This window comes from Vombatus ursinus, unplaced genomic scaffold (genome assembly GCF_900497805.2).
Source record: "Vombatus ursinus unplaced genomic scaffold, bare-nosed wombat genome assembly UNPS02014821.1, whole genome shotgun sequence".
Taxonomy (NCBI): domain Eukaryota; kingdom Metazoa; phylum Chordata; class Mammalia; order Diprotodontia; family Vombatidae; genus Vombatus; species Vombatus ursinus.
The window spans coordinates 32,090,749-32,113,454 of record NW_020954599.1 but is presented as its reverse complement, the minus strand read 5'-3'; the positions used below and the strand labels follow the sequence as shown (position 1 = coordinate 32,113,454).

The 22,706-nt window shown below is 40.4% G+C and overlaps 1 protein-coding gene across 1 annotated transcript in view; it reads right to left on the bottom strand.

The window, feature by feature from the left end:
- Positions 1-22,045, bottom strand: part of ENPP6 (ectonucleotide pyrophosphatase/phosphodiesterase 6) — a 169,801-nt gene extending 147,756 nt beyond the window's left edge. Inside the window, exon 1 of the mRNA XM_027837601.1 lies at positions 21,772-22,045. Coding sequence (XP_027693402.1) covers positions 21,772-22,012 — 241 coding nt within the window. The 5' untranslated portion in view covers positions 22,013-22,045. The remainder of the gene's footprint in view (positions 1-21,771) is intronic.
- Between the last annotated feature and the right edge of the window lie 661 nt (positions 22,046-22,706).

The window sequence follows — 22,706 nt, the reverse complement described above, 5'->3', positions numbered from 1 at the left end:
TGACTAGTATATGACTCTTAGAGGTCATATCTTATTTACAGAATCACAGAATTTAAGAATTGAGAACAACCCTAGGAGTCATCTAGTCTAAAGATTCTTACTCTTCTTTTGTGCAGTTTGGTGAAGCCTACACACCCCTTCGCAAAATGTTTTAAATGCTTAAAATAACATTCATAAGATTACAAAGGGTAACAAAGGTTAATGAAAATGAATGTTATTTTTTCCCATTCAAAATCATAGGCCCTGTGACATCAATACATGGACCCATTAGGCATCTTAACCTCAGGTTAACAGCCCTTAATCTAGTCCAACTCATACACCAAAGAAATCTCCGCTGTGGATAACACACTGTGCAAGTGGTTAACTAGCTTCTGCTTTGAAGACCTCTAGGGAAAGATGATCCACCATAGAACAGGTTAAATAAACAGGGCAGGGTATGTTTGGGCAGCTAGGTGTCAAAGTGGACACAGCACCAGGCCTGGAGTTAGCTAGACTTATCTTCCCAAGTTCAAATCTGGCCTCAGACGCTTACTAGCCATGTGACCCTGGGCAAGTCACTTAACCTTGCTTGCCTCAGTTTCCTCATCTGTAAAATGAGCTGGAGGAGGAAATGGCAAACCACTCCAGTATCTTTGCCAAGAAAACCCCAAATGGGGTCAACGAAGAGTTGGACATGATTAAAAAACTGAACGACAACGTTTGGCACGGGGAGGGAAAGGGATGGAGTAAAATGGACTGGTAGTGTATGTTAAGAAGATACATTCATAGGAAGAAATTCAAGAATCAGAGTGGGAAAGCATGATGAAAAGCATCTGAGTCAAGATTCAGGAAGGGGCAAAAGAGGAGCATTATTGTCATTGGAGCAAAATACCGTGAGAAAGGAACAAACAGACCTCCTGAGAAAGCAAATAGCTGAGGGATTTGGAAAACAGGTTACAGACCCATGATATAGTAGTGATGGAGATTTCCAGACATCTGCTGGAATGCTCTCTCTGTCCAAAGCAGAACCACTAGTAATTTCTCAACTTGTCTTAATGATAGTTTCATCTTTCCAAAAGGAGAAGAACCAAGGAAAGAAACATCTCTTTTCACCAAAAGGGAAGAATTCGTTGCTGGGGTGAAAACTGTAGGATGTTTGAGGGGAAGTGACCACTCTGACTTAGAACTTGTGATTGAGGAGAGAAAAACAAGTATAGTCTGTCACACACCCTAGTTTTGAGGAGGGTAGCTTTCAAAGATTTCAGAGATAGGCTTCCCACAGACTAAAATTCTACACAAGAAGTTATCCCAGGAGGGAATTTAAAGGAATAAATTCTCAAAGACACAAAGGGAAACTCATCAACCAAATTAGCTTTTTTAAAAAGATATGTAGCCAGGAGTGATGACATGCACCTATAATCCTTGACTCTGAGGAGGATGAGGATGGTAGATCACTTGGGTTCAGGAGTTCTGAGCTGCAAAAGGGCTAAAGCAGACTGAGAGTCCACACTTAGACTGGCACCAATCTGATGAGCTCCCGGAGAATGGGGTGGGGGAGGGGGGAACAGGCTGCCTGAATTGGAGCAAGAAATGGAGTAAATAAAAGCTTCTACTGAAGTAAAGGACAGTTAGAGAAGAGTGAATCCGGGGACATGCAGGAGCCAGTTCGAACCAACAAGTGAGAGCCAATTATTAAATTTTCAATGTGGAAATCAGCAAGTGCTACAAAGCAGGGCTTGATTTAGCATTCTGTTGGTTGTCTAGACTTAAGAAAGTAACAGAGAAAATGTTAATGATGCAGATTAAACTTAAATTTGTATCACATACACATTTTCCCCCCAAAGAGCCGGGTGTTAAACAGCTACCAGCACATATCTGGATGAATCCAAAAGTGTTAAATGATTCTATAAGAATATCAGCTCAATATACCCACTGTCAAGGGAAAGAATAACCACCACAAAATAATAAAAAATGAATGTTGCTGGGCAGCTAGGTGGCACAGTGAATAAAGCACTGGCCCTGGAGTCAGGAGGACTTGAGTTCAAATCCAGCCTGAGACATTTACTAGCTGTGTGACCCTGGGCAAGTCACTTCAGCCCAATTGTCTCCCCCCCCCCAAAAAAATTAATGTAACAAAATTATAAAGAATAAATTTGGTTTCAAAGAAGAAATATGAGAAGACACCTCCCCTGGTTCCTTTGAAGAAGTCAGGGTTCATAGATATGAAACATTGGATATAACATCAGGATATTTTGAGGTTTGTTTTTTTTTCTTTATCTATTAATTGATTTTGTTTCTTTTTTTAATCTTTTTTGTCTTTTTAAAAAAAATTCTTTTCTTCAGGGAGAACTCTCTGGTAAGGGGGTAAAGGGAGACATTCAGACAATAGAAAAACAAAAGATATCAATAAAAATCTATTAAAAATAAAATAATAAGAATGGTGTCAGGTGTGCAAAAGCTCAGAATGATCCAGGACTGGCAGGAATAATTATTGCTGCTTCTGTTTCTTCTGCACCTCTAGTCTCCAAACTGGACCACAAGGAGCCTGGCAAGAGCTGGGTCACTCAGCTCTGAATTCCCTACAAACATGTGTTCTCATCTTCAACAGGGGACATATTCTTCCCTACAACTCCTGCTTCTCCTCCTCTGCCCTTCTGATCCATCTTCAAACCTCTACCTCTTTCTTTGAGAACTGGAATTAAATCACCAATACCATTGCTTCTAGAAGGACCATCTTAGGGACCGCTCTATCATTCCACTCATTATACTTGTGATTTCTCAGATGTATAACTCCCTTTCCTGTCCTGCTTATTTGTATTGTCTTTCCTATTAGAATATAAGCTCTTTAAAGGTGGGGACTGTCTTTTGTATTTACATTCCCATCATTTAGCAGTGTCTGACACCTAGTGAGTGCTATATAAAAGGTAGCTATTATTATTAGTTTTTTGGGGGGGGCTAGGCAATGGGGTTAAGTGACTTGCCCAGGGTCACACAGCTAGTGTCATGAATCTGATGCCGGATTTGAACTCAGATCCTCCTGAATCCAGGGCCAGTGCTCTATCCCCTGTGCCACCTAGCTGCCCCTATTATTAGCTTTCTTGACAGAGTACCTGGACTGGTACATTAGGAGAATGTTGGTGATGTGGTCTGTCTAGATCTTAGAATAGCCATTGACAGAGTCTTTCATATTACCTTTTAGGACAAGATGGCAAGATGTGGGCTAGATTTTGGCATAATTAAGTGAATCAGAACTGACTGAAAGCCCAGACTCACTGAGTGTTCATTCATAGGCAAATGTCAACATGGAGAGAAGTTCTTAGTAGAATGCCCTAGTAGCTCTGTACTGTTCAACATATTTATCAATAACTTGTATAAACAGTTGACTTTTCAATTTGCAAATGACCCAAAGTTGAAAGCGATAGATAGCATGTTGAATGAAAAATTTGGGATCCCAAAACATACTGATAGGTCAGGAAGCTGGGCCAAATCAAAGAAGATAGAATATATTGGAGGCAAATGTAATCTTACATTTAAGTTCAAAAAGTCAATTTTTACAAGAATAAGATAGGCAAGGTGGTGCTAAATGGCACCGTGGTGATATAAAGATGAGGCCATATCAAGCTAAACTCACTTGTTTTTGTGGACAAATTTCTTAAGCTGTAGATCAAGGGAAGGCTATAGAAATAGAGAGGCAGTGTGGCATAGGAGAAATTATGTTGGCCTTAGAGTCAGGAAGACATGATTCTAAATACTCCTGCAGATATTTATGAGCTACGCAATGGTAGTTGTTGTTCATTTGTTTTCAGTCATGTCAGACTCTTTGTGCAGCCATTTGGGGTTTTCTTGGCAAAGACAGTGGAGTGGTTTGCCATTTCCTTCTCCAGCTCATTTTACAGATAAGGAAAAACCAAGTTAAGTAACTTGCCCAGACTCACATAGCTACCAAGTGTCTGAGGCCATATTTGAACTCATGAAGATTGAGTCTTCCTGATTCCAGGCACTCAACCAGACGCCATCTAGATGCCCCTATGCAATGGTAAACAAGTCGCTTAAACTCTCAGCCTGTTTTCTCATCTGTAAAACAGGACAATAGTATCAACCTACTTTACAAAGTTGTTGTGAGAATCAAAAAAGACATATATATTTATATACATACATATATACAAATATATATGAAATTATAGCTTAGATTTTAGTAAATTTTTTTTACAAAGCCTGTCATGCTACTCTCATGGATTAGGTAGAAAGAAAAAATCAATCAACAAGCATTTATCCAGTGCCTACTACATACTAGGTGTACTAGGATAAAAATTCAATAGATCAATTAATCCTTACTTGCAAGGAACTACTAATGAAATAGACAAGAGAGTATTAAGTATACTGCACACAGAATAGATATAAAGATAATAAATACGAAGTAGTTTGGGAAGGAAAGTACTAAAGTGGGTGAGTAGAAAAGTCTTCAATAAGGGAGATGCTGGAGCTCCTGGAGCTCCACCTTAAAGGAGAGAGAGGTTCTATGAGGAAGAAGGGAGGAGCGAGTGCATTCCAGGAATGTGTGACAGCCATTGTAAAGGCATAGAAATGGGAGATTGTCTCTTATGCTATCCTTGAGGACAAGATGGAGGGATGTGGCTAGAATAAAGAGGGACAAGATCAGATCTTCAGTTTTCAGGTCTGGGTACCATATTTTAAAAAAGGTTATTGACAAACCAGAGAGAATTCAGATAAGGGCAACTAGGATGGTGAAGAGCTTCAGCTATATGAGGACTGGTTGAAGGAAATTGGCATATTTATTCCATAGAGGGAAATAATTAGATGAGGATGTGATAACTGTTTCCAAGCATATAAAGAACTCTTACACAGAAGAATTAGATTAATTGTGTTTGGCCAGGAGGGAAGAATTACCAGTCAAGTACAGAAATTACAGAAGTATATTTTGGTTCTATCAAGTTGTAGTTGGAACAATAACCTAACCCTTGCCCCCAGGCAAGTTAAGCTAATTTTTCCTTAAAAGGTATCACCAAGACTTGAATGGCTTAGGGGACTAAAGCCTTAGACCTGATTATGTTTATAGGTAGCACGGAATGAGCCAGGAGATAAAGAGAGTTTTGAGAAATGGGGATGGGGGTGGGGATATTGGTGCAATGACAATCTGTTGGAGGAGACAGGCTGGGATGAGATCAAGGATATGAGTAGAGGGGTTGGCCTTGGTGAGGAGAAGAGCCATCTCTTCATCAGAAATTGATATATTACTCTACTCCACATGAAAATCTGACTATTAGTTATTACTGGATCTTGTCCCATGTTCTCCCACCTTAATGCTTTCATAGAAATGCTTCAGATGTTTGGAGCACAGTCTCCATATCTAGTTGAAGCCTTTCTTTTTCTCTAAGGGCCAGATTATTTATATATATGGGGTAGGCAAACTTACTGGTCTCCATTATACTTTACCCTTAACAATATCACATTTATTGGATTGGGGAAGGTGGGTATTTTCTGCTTGTAATATTCAAATATTCAATTTGGGCAATGGGGGAATTCTACCCAGATACTTACCTTCCCTCATTCCTGTTTGATTGGCTATGACCTGCCACTGAAAATTCACCCAGATACAAGGACAAGTAGTCAACAAATAGGTAAACTCTTTGTTTGAAAGAACTAGTTGAGTGTTGCCATATCCTCCAGGAAAAATTTTAAAACAAACTTTTTCTTACAATAATTAAATGCTGTTGAAATGCTACATTCATAGCAGCAAGTGTAAGTTATTTCTATAAAATAGTTCCTTATCTTTCTACTTTTCCCCACAGTGATCAGGTATCCTTACATGCATTATTTATATGATGAGGTTTTCTTCTGCATTAGGTTATTTTCATGGACTTCAAATATTAATGGCCAAGTATAACTTATTAGACCTAAAATAATAAAATGGTTTTTAAATCTGAGAATGTGGATAGACACAAGAACACAAATAACTGAGGAAAGTCTAATAAGAAATTCTGGGGAGAAAATGGTAAGGTATGTATAAAGTGTATGGCAGAAAATGGGTTTAGAATAGCATCTTAAGCCATATATCATAATAAGCTATGAATGAATGGACAATGTAAGTATGAAATATCCCATTATAAACAAGATTAGAAGAGAACACAAGGAAATACCTTTCATATTTATTATTGGGAAAAGGAGAGATTTTATAATCAGATAAGTGAGAGTTCATGAAAGACAAACTAAAATTTTTTTATTATACAAAACTAAATCAATTCAAAAACAAAATCAATACAACTAGAATAAGAAAAGAATCTGTTGAGTGGAGAAGATTTTGCATCAAATTTCTCTCACAAAAGTCAAATAGCCTACATATATGAGGAATTAATGCAGATATATAAAGTCAATAGTCTTTTCCCAATAGATAAGTGACCAGATAATGAGAATAGTTTTCAAAAAAAGAAAGGTAAATGATCTACAACCACATGAAAAAAATAAGAGAAATAAAAATTAAAATAACTGAGATTTCACTTTAGACCTATCAAATTGACAAAGAGGATAAAGGCCTTAATTGGTTACTGTTGTGAGGGCTGTGTGAAGACAGGCACATTCATTCATTGTTGGTTGAACTGAGAACAATCCCAACTGTTCAGTAAAATAATGCAGAATTATTAGAGAAAAGTCAATAACTATTTGATATGAATGTAATATATTTATATATATGTATGTAATATAATATGAACGTTCATACAATATGAACATAATGGAATCCTAGTATTCCATAAGAAATAATGAATTTGAAGAATTCAGAGGACAATGAATAATATAAAGTAGCCTACAATGTGAGTCATCCATGACTGATTATCTTGTGCAACTCATTCTGTCCTACCTAAAACTGAAGTGGGGTTTGGGGGGAGTAGAGGAACTGATCGTTACATTGGAAGCAGTGGCAGTACTGGGAATAGAGGGCTGAGCCTAGAGTCAAATAGACCTGAGTTCAAATCTTGCCTTAGATATTTACTGGTTGTGTGACCCTGGGCAAGTCATTTAATCTCAGTTTTCTCAACTGTAAAACAGAGATAAAAATAGCACCTACCTCCCAGGATTATTGTGAGGATCAAATGAGAAGAAATTTGTAAAGCACTTTGTGAACCTTAAAACACTATATAAATGTGAGCTGTTATAATTTTTGTTCATCTATTCTGATGTGTGTACAGAATAAGCAAATTCTGGAATGTGTTGGTAGGTCTGAGATGTAGTCAGCACTTATCAGGCATATTCTGCTGTGGGTGGTGCTTGTAACAGTCAAATATTCAATTTGGATAATGGAAAAATTCCAATTAGGCATTGACACTGACCCACCCACTCCCATTCCTACACTATTGGTCAAGACCTCCAATAGGCAATTCACTCATTGTCTCGTAATGCTCAAATAAAGATCTTCTATAGAGACTATGGAACAACATTAAGCAAAGCTTCAGATTTACCATAGACTCTATAAAAAAGAAAAAAAAACAGGAATTCAGCCCCATGGAGGCCAGGAGAGGCCATCCAGCCAGTAATCACTGGCCTCTGTGATGAGTGGCCTTGAACCCAGCTGATACAAAACTAAATGCCTCTCCAGAAACAGACAAGGCAGGGGCCAGGGAATGATATGCAGAAATTCTGCTCAGGAATTCTTCCATCTCAGAGAACATCTGTCTGTTTGAATGGAAGGCCACCAACTTTATAATACTACAAAATCAGTTTCCTTTCCACTCCATGTGAATGGCAGATTTGTGTGTGTGTGTGTGTGTGTGTGTGTGTGTGTGTGATAGAAAGACTGCCTTGGAGGTTCACTTCTGATATATCCTCACTGTGTACCCCTGGACAAATCAGCCTCTCAGTCCTCTGGCTAACCCTCTAAGATGTTAATTTGCAGAGCATGTGCAGATCTGCATTGGTAGAGGGAGTTTCTTTACCCGGGATTCACTCTACTAATGAAATGATAGGTCTAATCTCTGTCCCTACGTAATGCATAGACACATATGAATAGCATGGATACAAAACAGAATCTACCTCACAGGATTGTTGGGAGGATCCAAAGAGATAATATGTGTAAAGTGTTTTGCCAGGTTTCAAAGCAGTAGTTAGCTAAGATAGATGATCGATAGAGGGATGGATAGATAGGCAAACATTAATAAAGATAGGTGATAGAGGGGAAGACATTAATAAAGATAGATGACCAATAAAAAGACAGTTGATAGATTACTGGACATTAATAAATATAGATGATAAAGAGACTGATAGGCAGGCAGACATTAATAAACAAAGATAAATGATAGAGAGAGATAACATACATTGCTAAACAAAGATAGAAGATGATAGATAGGCAGACACTAATAATCAAAGATAGATAGGCGTCAGTTAAGATAGAAAGAGATGATAAGCACATGTTAAACACAGATAGGTAGATAGGTTGATAGATAGGTAGATAGATAGATAGATAGGTAGATAGATAGATGATAATCAATGGTCCTAATCAATGCTTTGAAGGGGAGTCTGCTCACTATTTCTGTTATCAGAAGCCCAAATAAGAGTTAATTGTGACAAGTAGCCAGCTCCTCCATGGCATCTTCCTTAGAAAGGCAGTGTGGTGCAATAGGAAGAACACTGGCTCTGGTGTGAGGGACCTTGGGTTCAGGTCTTAGTCATTTACTGCCTATGTGATCATAAGTCAGTTGCTTCAGCCCTCTAACCTTCTTTGCCTCGTCTATAAAACAATCCCGGCTGGCTGGATGGGTCGTTTAGGGTCTGTGACCATAACAACAGCCAGCATTTATATAAGCACTTCTAGGTTTGTAAAGAGCATTACAATTCATTATTTCATGTGGTCCTCACAACAACCCTGGGAGGTACGTGCTACTATCCTCATTTTTACAGAGGAAGAAATGGAGGCAGACAGCAGTTAAGTGACTAGCCCAGGGTAACACAGCTAGTAAGTGTCTGAGGCAGTATTCACTTCATGTCTTCTGGACTTAGCATAGTGCCTGATACAAATGTTTATTGATCGCCTGGCTAACTCCAAATCCAACACTCTATACTGTTCCACCTAGCCGCCCTGACAGAGTTTTAAGGACAGCTAGTTAAGGAAAAGATGAGAGTCTCAGAGAGTAAGCCCCGCCTATAGCGACACGACAAGTAAGAGAGGGAATTCAGGGAATACAGGAACATAACAAGTACTAAAGGTCATTTCAGGGAATTCTGGGGGAAGAGTCCAGGGGATAGAGTCCAGGCTGTAAGTGACCTTGAGGAGTTAATGGTCCTGGGGTCCAGACAGTAAAAGTTGTTTCATTCTCAGATTAAGGAGTATTAACAAGATTTGGCTTGCTCATTATTGTCATTAATTGCACCACTCAGTTTGTTATCGTATCAATGATAAATGTTGTTATTTGGGATTTGTTGTTTATTGTTCAAAGTCTGTACCACCATGGTGTAGAGGATAGCGTGCTGGACTCAGTATCATGGAGATACAGTTTCTAATCCTGCCTCAGACATTACTGTGTATCCCAGGACAAACCACTTGACTTTTTTGGGTATTTCCTCATATAGAAAATGAGAGGCTTGATTACAAGTCTATAATCCTTCCTTGACCCTTCCAAATGCAAGTGAGCTCATGCTCCTGACATTTCTTACCACACTTTCCCTGAACAGCTCTCACTGGCACTAATTTCACCTCTTCTATCATAAGTATCCATAAATTCGCCAGTTCTCTCTTTAGGTTGTAAACTCCATAGACACAGGTCTCTGCCATATCTACATTTATATTTCTAGTGCTTAGCTTAGTGCCTGAGACAGCAGGGGCTTAATAAGTGGTTATTAAATAAATGAATGAGCAAATATTGATCTGGAGCATGTTTACCATCCCAAAGTAATCACTCTGCATATAGTGTCATATGTTCTGCACTTTACCTCATTCTATTCTCACAATAGCTCTGGGAGGTATAGGTACTTCAGGTTTTATTATCCCCATTTTGCAGATGGGGAAATCAAGACTCAAGGATATTCAATGACTAATGGACACAGAACAAATACATAGTGGAGATCAGATTCAAACCAGCATTGTTTCCACCACATCTCTCTGGTCATGCATAAAGCTTCAAAAGATATATGGGATGATAAAAATCATACACTTAGAACTAAAAGTTCAATGATCTAGTTTTTGCAAATGAGGAAACTGAGACTTACAAAGGTTCAATGACTTGTCTATGGGCTCTGAGACAGTAAGTGCAGGAGGAAGGAGTAGAACCCAAGGCTCTGCTGGCTCTGTGTATGGCTCTCCTTCCCCTATGCCTCACTGCTCTTATCAGTAAGCCTACAAATGCCATGTGGGATGATAGTAATCATAAATTAATAGCTAAAACTACAATTGCCTCACCTTTCGCTTTAAATATTTTAATTTTTTCCCAATTACATGTAAAAACAATTTTCAACATTTGAATTGTCTCCTTTTTACAGATGAGAAAACCAAGGACCAGACATTTTAGGATTTCTTCCCCAGGGTCACAGGTAGCAGAGTCAGAATTTTTATCCAAGTCTCCCAATTCCAGATTTGCCATTCTGCCTCCTTCTAAGCATGTGTTACTATCCCTACTACAATGACATAATAATATTAATACTGACTGGAAAGATGGTGAACCACCACCACTTCTACCATCAACACCACTACCACATCTTGTCTTCAGCCAATCAGCATGTATTTATAAAGTACTAACTATGTCTCAGGCATAGGGTAAAGAAAGGAAGGGAGGGAGGGAGAGAGGAAGGGAGGAAGGAAGGAAGGAAAAAAGAAAGGGAGGGAGGAAAGAATGAAGGAAGCAAGGAAGGAAGGAGGGAAGGAAGAGAAAAAAGAAGCAAGGAGGGAGGGTAAAAGATGAAAGAAGGGAAAAAGGCAGGAAGGGAGGGAGAAAAAAAAAGAAAGAAGGAAGGAAGGAAAGGAGTGAAGGAGAAAAGAAGGAAGGGAGGAAGGAAAAAGGAAGGAAATAAGTATTTATTAATAAGTCTATACCAATCACTATGCTAAGCACTTTACAACTATAATCCAATTTTATCTTCACAATAACCCTAGGAGGTAGGTTTTATTAGTATCCCCATTTTCCATTTGAGGAAACTGGGGCAGACAGAGGCTAAGTGACTCATTCAGGATCACACATCTTGTAAGTTTCTAAGGGAAGATTTGAACTCGGGTCTTCCTGACTCCTGACTCTGGCCTCAGACACTTACTAGCTGTGTGACCCTGGACAAACCATTTAACCTCTGCTTGCCTTAATCCACTGGGAAAAGAAATGGCAAACCACTCCCGTATTGTTGCCGAGAAAACCCCATGGACAGCATTGATGTGCTGTGGTTCATAGGATCATGAAGGATCTGACACGTCTGAACAACTGAATGACAGCTTCCTGACTCCAGACTCTATCCATTGCACCACTTGACTGTCTCTAAATAAAGGTTTAATAACTATTCACAATAGTATAAATTTAGAGCTATAGAGGTGGGAATTGGGGGGGGAAGACGGAGAGAGACAGAGAGAGACACACCAGAGAGAGAAAGACACAGAGAGAGAGAGAGAAACGGAGAGAAAGACAGGGAGACAGAGACAGAAAGAGATAGACAGAGAGACAGAGATTAAGTGACTTGCCCAGTCATGCATATAGTAAGTGACTAAACTGGGATTTGAACTAATATCTTTCCACTCTATTGAGTTCAATTAGAAAAGCAAAAGGCCCACAGACCGTGCTTGGGTGAGTGGGTAGGCAGGAAGGGAGTGGACGGCTGGTAGGAGTGAGCTGATTGCTGGAGGCTCTGAATGCAAACTCAAGAGCTTCACCATTTTGGCTATGGATTGACCCTATTTATCCACATCTAGGCCTTCCCTTCAGGAGGTCTCTGTGCTGTCCATCACTCACATCCTGTACTCTTTGCTCCACCTGCTACACACCTGTTTAAAGGCAACTATGACCTCAAAGGGCCAAAGTGGGGAAGGGGTGTAGAGTGGTCTCGTGGCCTTCTGGGATTCCACCTTTGCAACTGGCCACCGCAGGTGAGCCATACGGTGTTCTGAATTAAGTCACCAAAGGGATGGAGCCTGAACTCAGCAGCGACTTAATGTTGGAGGCTGTTGCCAGAGTCTGGATGCTGTCAGAAATTTCTTGTGGTTTAATTTCCTTTTAAAGGCAACCAGTTGGGATTGGTGTTTTATGTGTGTTTAAAAGAAAAGAAGGAATAAACCAAAAATCAACCGTTGACCCAGATCTCTCTCACTGGATTGTAAGTTTACCTCAACATCTAGTTAGGTCTGGTTTTATTTGCTTTGTGTTTTTAAGTGAGTTTAATAGAAGTCTTTTTAAAAAATCAGTTATTTCCAGATATTGAATCCACACCTTCCCGTAGGACTTAACCCCCATCCTTTAAAAGTTAAGGAAAACCAACCAGTCTTGTAACTGAATCTGATGATGTAGGTGACATTCTGCACCTGTAGTCCCCCACCTCTAAAAGAATCAGAATATAAAAGAATCACCTGCTGAAAGAATCACAGGCTTAGAGTTAGAAAAGACCTCAGAGTTCATGCAGGCCAACCACCTCACTTTATTGTGGAGGAGGCTAATGAGGTCCAGAAGCAGTAAGTGACTTGTCCGAGATCATAGTCAATAAACGGGCAGTAAGTCACAGACTATGTTTGAACCCCAGCCCGATGACTGCAAATCCTATTCTCCAGCATTAAGACTGGTCATTACCAGGACTCTGGATCTGGCTTCCATTAAGTGTTCTCTAAATTTACATGATTCTAGTAAGCGTTCCCTTGTTTTTGCTTACTGGACTCTGCATCAGGTCATGCAAATCTCACGTGTCTCTGAGTTTCTCATGTTTGCCCCTGCTTAGCCATCCCATTCAAATAACACAATCTGATCACCCATTCTCTGATCAATGGGCACCCACTCTGACTCCAGTTCCAAAAAGTTATCCTATGAACACTTTGGTACATAGGAAGTAAGGGTTTCCTTTATATGTGGCTAGGTACATGGAGTCAGGAAGACCTGAATTCAAATCTGGCCTCAACTACTGTTTGCCTCAGTTTCCTCATCTATAAAATTTGGATAATAGTAGCATCTACCTCCCAGGGTTTTTGTAAGGAGAAAATGAGATAATAATTTTAAAGCGCTTAACACAATGCCTTGCACATAGTAAGCCCTATATAAATATTAGTTATTATTAATTACTACTCTATCTCCTAAGTTTGTTGTGAATGAGGATTACAAGAGAAAATAATTGTAAGGCACTTAGCATAGGGCCTGGCACATAGTAAGCATTAAAATATAAATGTTAATTATTATTATTGTTCCTGTCATTATTATTATTACCCGTCTCACAGGGTTGTTGTGAGGATTAAAAGGGATATTAATTGTAAAGCACTTAGCACAGTGCCTGGCACATTGTAAGCACTACATAAATGTTAGTTATTATTATTAATTATTACCCACCCCTCAGGTTTGTCGTGAGAATCACAAAAGAAAATAATCGTAAAGCACATAGCGGAGTGCTTGCCTGGCACACAGTGAGTGCTATAGAAACGTTAGTTACTGTTATTGTTGTTGTTCTAAGATGCAGCTCCCAGGAATGGAACAGGCAACAGAGGCTCCTAGGACACACACACTGCTGGGAGCATTTGACAAGCATTGTTTGTTTGTTTGTTTGTTTGGAATTTTAAGTGGAGGATGAATAAGGCATCGATTATCTGAGGCTTGCCTTTTTTTCCCTGCCTCCCCTCGCCCCCGGGGATCCCTCAGAGCCTCTGTCAGAGGCCCCAGCTCTCTTCCGTGGCCACACAGGAAGGGAAGAGGCCCCTATCCCTAAGTAGCTCACTAATGGGTTCACAGCATGAGCAGAGGGGAAGAGACGCTCCAGGCTTCTGACTCCTGGGGACTTTGCTTCCATGGGATTTCCTCTCCAAGCCTTAGTTCAAGCACTTCCTTTGGCATGAGGCCTCTGCTGGTCCCCTCAACTACTTGTGTGCTCGTCTCCAAGACTCCTGCCACTCATCGACTTTTATGTGTTTTCTCCATTGCCTGAACGTATGGCCCTCCCATTAGAAAATTAGCTCCAGAAGGGCAGAGGTCATCTAGTATCCCCAGCTACTAATGCAGTGCCTGGCACATAGTAGGTACTTTATAAAGTTTTGATTGTGGATTGATTTGCCACGGACTTTTTGTTAATACTAGATTAAAGCACTTAACTTTTCTGGGCCTTCTTTTGCTTTTTCTTATTTTGAAATGTTAAATTTTAATTTTTTTAATTAAATTAAATTTAATTAAAATTTAAAATTCATTTCATTTAAAAATTTAAAATAAAAATTAATTTGGCTTGTAAAAATTTTAAAGTAATTTAATGTTTAATTAAATTTAAAAATCAATTTATTTTTAATTTAAAATTAAATTTGAATTTTAAAAATTAAATTAATTTAAAATTAAATTTGAAATTAGTTTAATTTTAAAATGAAATTTAAATTTATTTAATATTTAAATTTAATTTCATTTTAAAACTAATTTGGTGTTCAAATTTTAAATTTACTAAATTCTGAGGAAATGTGGTATAGACTAGAAAGAACACTGGGTGGTGCAGTGGATAGAGCACCCGTACTGGAGTCAGAAAGACTGAGTTCAAATCTAGCCTCAGACACTTGCTATCTGGGCAAGTTACTTTACCTCTGTTTGCCTCCAGTTTCTCATCTGTAAAATGGGGGTAATAATAGCACCTACCTCCCAGGGTTGTTGTGAGGATCAAATGAAATAATAAATGTAAAGCACCTAGCACAGTGCCTGGCTCATAGTAAATGCTATATAAATGTTGTTATTTAGTCGATTCAGTCATGTCTGACTTTTCAAGACCCTATTTAGGGTTTTATTGGCAAAGATACTGGAGTGGTTTGCCATTTCCTTCTCCAGCTCATTTTACAGATGAGGAAACTGAGGCAGAGTGCGATGACTTGCCCAAGGTCACACAGCTAGTAAGTTTCTGAGGCCAGATTTGAACTCAGAAAGAAGAGTCTTCCTGACTCCAGGCCTGGCACTCTATCCACTTTGCCATCTAACTGCCCATGCATAAATGTTAGTTATTATTATTATTATTATCATTATCATTATATGACCCTGAGCAAGGGCAAGTCACTTGACCTGTTTGCCTCAGTTTCTTGAAATGCAAAACGAAAATATTTACAGCACCTATCTCACAGGGTTGTTGTGAGAATCAAATCAGATAATACTTGAAAAAAGAGCTTGGCATATAGTAATCCCTTCTGTACCCCTTCCCCCTTAGTGCTGATAAAAGATGGCTGCTTGTACAGATCTTCATGTACCTTCATGATAATCGGAGGATGTGAACAGTGTTACAATGTATTGGAAGAGACTAGCTCAGACACTTAGTAGCTGTGTGACCATGGACAAGTCATTTAACACCGTGTGCCTCAGTTCCCTCACCTCTAAAAGGAAGACACTGGACTTGTAGGCCACTTCCAGTTTTCAATCTATTCTCCTATGACTTTGCCTTATAGAAGAATTCACGAATGTTCCTTTTAACGGGAAACTTCTCCTCCAATGCCTGGAAGACACTTCAATTGACACACATTTGATTTACCCACGTATCTTAAGGAACATGTCAGTGACACAGAGTGAGTTACCTGTTGTTTGGAAGGTGCTCAGCAGAAGCAAAGAATTCCCATTTTAATTGAGTTGTAAGGATTGCCAAGCACTTTCCCTGCGAAGGGAAATAAGGCAAGGACCTTGCAGTATTTTTATAAACTAGGAAATTGTGACTCCGAAGGATTATTCACTGGTGGTCAACAGCTCATGAGCTGGGATAGGAATTTGGTCTCCTGACGAAAGTCCAATGACCTCTTCATCACCCGTGCTGCCTGCTAAAATACAGGATTGGTGCATTTACACACCTGTGTTCCAGCTCGGATCCCACCACCTGGATGCTGATTTCTCCGACCACCCCAGAGAACAAGGTCTCTCCCATTCCTCAAATGTCTACAACACACGTTCCCCAGACAGAGATTTCTTTTCAAGTATTTGAACTGCTATCATGTGGGAGAGAGATTAGGCTTGTTTTGCTTCACCCTTCAGGGAAGGACTAGAAACAATAGGTGAAAAGTATCAGGGAGGAAGATTTTGGCTCCATATTAGGAAAATTTTCTTACAAGTCAGTGTTATCCACAAGTGAAATGGACTGCTCAGGAGGTAGGGAGATAAAAATGTTTTGAAGGAAGACTGTTAAAGTGAAGTCATCTACGATTTTGTGAAATCTCACAAAATATGAAAAGGTGAATCTAGAGCTAGAAAAGACACTAGATAATAACAGCTGTCATTTAACAACAACAAGCATTTATTAAGCACCTACTACATACCAGGCACTGTGTTAAGTTCTGGGGATACAAAGAAAGGCAAAAGACATTCTCTGCTCTCAAGGATCACAGTCTGATGGGAGGGACAACATGCGAAAAACCACGTACAAAAAAGATACAGACAGAATCTCATTTCAGTTGTGTCTGACTCTCCGTGACCCCATTTGGGGTTTTCTTCTCAAAGATACTGGAGTAGTTTGCCATTTCCTCCTCTAGCTCATTTTACAGATAAAGAAAAGGAGGCGAACATGGTTAAGTGACTTGCCCAGGGTCACACAGCTCGTAAGTGCCTTGAGAATCAGGAAGATGAGGCTTCCTGACTCCAAGTCCAGTGCTATCCACTGTGCCACTTAGCTGCCCCACAGACAGATAAAAGGAGAAAATCAACAGAGAAGGTTGCTAAGGGGGATTAGGCTCACATTAAGCTCGATCAGCAAAGTCTTCATGCAGAAGGCAGGCTTTTAGCTGAGGCTTGAAGGAAGTCAGGGAAGGAGCAAACGATGAGGGAGAGAGTTCCAGGCATAGGGGACAGCCAATGAAAATGTCTGGAGCCAGGAGATAGAGTGTCTGCTATGAGGAATACAATGTCACTGAATCACAACCTAGCTTAACCCTCCCAATCCTATAAAATAGGTACCATGGTTCTTATCCCCATTTTACAGATGAGAAGACTGAGAATCCAAAAAGCTAAATGAATTGCCAATGGTCACATATCCATTGTGTCAGAAGCAGGGTTTGAAGCCAGTATTATTTATTTATTATTTGTAACAACAATAGCAGTTAGCATTGATAGAATTCTTTAAGGTTTGCAGTTCTTACTTTACAAAAGTTCACTTACTTTATAAAACTTTACAAAGTTCTCACTTCACAAATATTAACTCATTTTACTCTCACAAGAACCATGAGAGGCAGGCGTTATTATTGTCCCCATTTTATAGAAGAGAAAACTGAGGCAGAATAAGATTAAATGACTTGCCTAAAGTCCCACAGCTAGGATTGAATTTAGGTCTTCCCGACTCCAGGTCCTGCGCTCTATCTGCCGAACCACACTGCATCTAGGTATAGCCCTGTACAACCCTCCTCCCCTACCTCCCGCCCCTTTTTGCAGATCAGGAAATTTAGGCCCAAAGAGGTTTACCCAAATAATTAGTATAAGTAGTATAGTATAAGTGCTTTGGTGAAAATCTAGGTGTTCTGACTCACAGCTCAATCCACTTTCCCCCGTGGCACACTGTCTCCCTAAGGATTAGTAAAGAGAGAAGGAGCAGTAAAGATTTCATAGTCTTCTTGGGCCAATAGTCACCTGGGGTCACACCCTCTCTGACTAAGTGCTGGGGTGTCCGAGAGTGGAGTTTCATTTGGTACCTAAAGGGGTCTGGGGCAAGTCTTTCATTGGTTCATAAAACATTCACCAAATGCTCAAACCATATGCTCAAGTACCACTCCCAAGTGTTGGGGTTTTTTTTCTTGTGCAAGAAAAAACTCTTTAAAATTGCAGACGGCAGAACCAGAGAATATACTTAAGGGAAATGATATCAATTCAGCCATGATGATCCTGGGGACCACTGCCTGAACAGCATAGAAGGGCAATGTTCACTTGGTGGACCAGTTTCTTTGTGGGGCTTTTTTTTTTCTTAACACTTCTTTATCTCTTTATTGGGAGCTCCCTCGCTAGAATGGGGGTTTACTTTTCATTTGGATTAAGAGCCCCCTGAGATTAACCTAGCCAAGTTTGCCTGTACTAAGGAAAGGCATCAGACTCAAAAGTACAAAACGTGTGTTTGTGTGTGTGTGTGTATATAGATATACATATATATGTGTGTGTGTATGTATATACATACATATGCATATATGTATATATGTATATTTGCATATATAAACATATATAAAAACAAAGTATGAAACATAAGTATGGACAGGGTCTTCCAAACAAGGATTGTGCAGTGATAAGATCACAGGGGGCCTCAGAGGCCATCTAACTCAATCTTTTCCTTTTACAGATGAGGAAACTGAGATCTAGAAAGGTTAAGTGACTTGCCCATGGTGACGAAGCTGGATTGGAACCCAGGCTTTCTACATGGCATGGAGAAGAGGGCACTGGGCTTAGAGTCAAAGACCTAGGTTCAAACCCTGACTAGCAATCAGCTAGGTCATCTTGGGCCAATGACGTTACGTTTCTGTGCCTCAGTTTCCTCATCTGCAAAAATGAAGGGGGTTGGACCGGATGGTGTCAAAAGTCCCTTCTAGCTCTAAATTCTATGATCTCTCTAGAGACAATGGTCTTTCTACTAGTATTGGTATCTAGCTTTAGTGTAGGAGAATAAAGGAAAGGAGAATTGTGATCAATCTTCTTTCATTTGAGTCACTTCTTTGGGTTGAGCTGCATCTCAGACCCACGGGGTTTCCTCTCTACAACCATAATTCTGCTTCTCTATTTTCTGGGTCAAAATGGTATTGGCTTTTGTGATGTAGGCTCAGTTTGGAAGCTGGAGAGAAATCTACATCCGACTTTCAGGGAAACTAGCCCGTCTACCCATCCAAAGATCCTTGGCACACTATGGGACCCGCTAAAGCAGGCCATGCCAAGCAGGACTGTCCCTGCGTGACAGAGGGGCTTTGTATGGCTCGCCGCTCCTGCCAACTTTAGGAACGAGAGCCGGGAAACAAAGGATAATGTCACAGACTTGGTTTCTTTGTAGGGCTTTTTTTTTCTTAACACTTCTTTATCTCTTTATTGGGGGCTCCCTTGCTCGAATGGGGTTTGTTTAGTTTTCATTTGGATTAAGAGCCCTGCACGTGGCCACGAGTGAGTCTCTCTCCAGGCTGGGCACCGGATGCCTGCCGAGAGAGGAGTGAGGGTGTCTTGTATTTTGTGAAACTCTCTGGGCAGAGAACTGAGACCAGGCTTGTGGCACACATACAGCAGTGGCTGTTGGTCCCTGAAAAACTGGTGAATGGACTTTGAGGCAAGGTATTGTGTAGGCTTATGAATGTGTCAATTGATTGCATTTAAGGAAAAGAGGAGAGACTTGTTAGCATGTTATCTTAGAAATCTCGTTTGTTAGGCGAGAGGCAAAGTGCATCAGTCAGTCAAAGAATCACTGCTCATGAAGGAATCCCTTCGTTTCTGGCTTTGCTCTCCATAGCATGCTGTTTGTAAGTTCAAGGGATCATAGATTTATAGTTGTGAAGTACTTTAGAAGCCAAAGAACTACTCCAACTCCCTCATTTTACAGATGAGGAAACTGAGGCTCTGAAAGCAATATGCCCAAAACCATATAGGTAGTAAATGATCAAGTGGGAATGTGAACCTGTACAGGTCCACAGACTCCAAGCCCAATAATCCTCTTTCTACTACACTCTCTGCAAGCCTTTGAGAAACAAACTTGGAATAGTGGTTAGAGAACTGGAACCTACTGGAGTCTGGAAGACCTGGGTTGAAATCCTGCCTCAGATACTCGCTAGGTATGTGGCCCTGAGCGAGTCACTTAACCCACTCAGCCTGTTTCCTCATCTGTAAAATGGAAATAATAAAGCACCTCCTTAGCAGAATTGTTGGAAGAATAAAATGAGGTAATAAAGGCAATGAGGTGTTACAGTGGATTGAACCCCCGACCTGGATTCAGTGATACCTGAATCTGGAGAAAATATATTTTTGCAAACCCTAATGCTTTATATAGATGCTAGTTATCATCCTTCTTACTATTATATGCAAATTATTTATATGTGTGTGTGTGTATAGCTTTGCATACCTTAAAGTGCTTATTTCACTGTTAGCTATCATTAAAGTTAGCTGGGCTCAGAATCAGGTGTGCAAATTGTCCTCATACACTTATTAGCTGTGACCCTGGACAAATCACCTGGCTTCTGCCTCTGTTTCCCCATGTGTAAAATTGGGATAATAACAGCATTTACATTGCAAAGTTATTGTAAGCATCAAATGAGATAAAATGTATAAAAAGCACTTAGCACAAGTGCCTCGCACATAGTAGGTGATATATAAATGTTTATTTCTTTCTTTCCTTCACCTGTGTAAACTTCCTGAGCAAGTAGGTCACTTTGGTGTCATTGGACATTAGTTCCTTCATAGTTATAATTGGGGTGGGGGAGCTTGAATTTAGTGATCTCTAAGGTCCCTTCCAGTTATAAATCTATGATCCCATGTGCAGACCTATAAGCTGTACCAATTTTCCTGAGCACATAAGTGTGGTCACTACTCCTCTGAGGAGGACGTTAAGATGAATGAGGGCTCTCACCCCACCATGACTAGCCAATCAATCAGTCAACACCCTTCACTGTCTTCCCACTATGCAAAGACCCTGACTTAGGCACTAATTTCTTTACCAGACATGGTCCTTTTGGGGATTCTGGAGGGGAAGGTACAGATATTGGTCTAAATTCTAAAAACCACTTAACTCCTACAAAAATTAGCATGAATTACTCAAGAGGAAAAAGAACAGCCTCTTGAATTTTAGACTTATAAACTCACATATATGAAGTAAAAACAGGAATATGTCACACTATGAAAAATGATGCACTGGTTACAAAGGTTGCCATAAAGGCCAGTCAGAAATCCAGGAGAAGCCTAGGTTCTAATCCCAGAATGCCTCTGGTTCTAATGCGTAGAGAAAAAATCTCTTGGGATACTACCTGGCCAGAGGTCAGGAAATGCCCTAGTCTCTTCAGGAGAAAGTCCAACCTATAGGCAGCTTCTCCAAGCAAATCAGCTTTCCCAAACAGGGGCATCTTTTAGTCCCAATGTGCTTTGTGGCAGGAAATGGCAAAAGTAGAAATCCGAATTACACGATGCTTTTTCTCTTTCATAACAAGGTCAATCGGGAGATGAAAGGCCATTAGGCAAAAATTTTACTTTAGTTATTCGAGAGTACTTCTGCTATCTAAGGAGTCCTGGGTGTACCTCTTAAAACCTCACACTCTAGCAAACAAGTGAAGATTATGACAGGTCAGCCAGCAACTGGCTTCAAGTTGGGTCAGAGAAATTCTGAAATTAAGTATCCTCCATTCCGTCATTTTAAAAATCCCAATTTGGACAACAGAGGCCTTAAAAGGAACTTACCTGTGAAACAACAAAGAAAGCCCAGTCCTGCTGATTTTCACCAATTTCTCACTGGCCCTTTCCTCAATATTGCAATTCAAAGGGAACCCCAAAGTCTCAAGTGGAAGGCGGCACTATCAGGGTTGGGAACATCCTTTCAACTAAGTAACCCCCAGCTACCCCTCAAGGAGCAAAACAAATATTTGGGACTTGAAAATATGAGGAACTTGAAAAGCAGACCCCAGAAAGGATGGTTAAGAATTTGAGGGACTAAGGCAAGCCCTCCCCCACCAAGGAGAGGGGGGTCAGTACTCACCTGTCATTAGGGAGTAATAATTAGGGTAGGAAAGGCTGGGAAAATCCGGGGTCAAGTAATCGACTTTCACCCCCCTGCTCACAATTTCTTTGAACCCAGGCAAGGATTCCAGAGCATCATCACTGATGTAGTCATGGCGAAAGCCATCCAGCAGAAACACCAGGAGCTTCCGGCGGACTGTGGTTGGGCTGCCCAGGTAGAAGGCCAGGAAGAGTAAGAGGGTCAGGAGTTTTGTGGCCATGATGCCAGGAGGCTGCCCCAGGGTCCAGCCAGGGCTGCCTGTTGCTTTGCAGTGTCTGTGGATGGAGAAGCTGAAGCTATTCTCTCTTCTAGGGGCTGGACCTTTCACTGCTATCCTATCTGAGCCAATTTCACTTTCAGAATTTAAAGGTACAGCACTCCCCTTATTTAAAAAAAATAGAAGAAGAAGAATGAAAGGAAGACTTTGCTTGTGCTCAGCCTTGGTTGGAGAGTTCCTGGGCCCCCTTCTGAAGGAGAATGAGGAATGTCCTCAGCTACCCCTGCAGTTCACACTAGGGGAGGACGGCCAGCTTGCTGCTTTCAACACACTCTCCAAAAAATGCATACCCATGAGGGAAAAGACAAAAGGAGCGATGAGACAAGAGGAACTTTAGCACAAGGCTGAGCAACAGAAAAATGGGAACATTTCTCTTCAGTGGCTCCAGCAACTGGAGTTCAGATTCTCCTCAAGTGAATAGTGGAAGAGCTTAATAAGTACATGTTGCTTTGAGTTGGATTTTTAACCTTAAGCTTGTTAACACAAACTTTTGGAACTCAAAATACAAATGAAGATAGGGATGGGGAACATGGTATGATGGAAAAAGTACTGGATTTGGGGTCAAGGGGCCTGGGTGCAAATACCAGCTCTTCCTCCCTACCACCTGTGTGACTTTGGGGAAGTCACTTAACCTCTC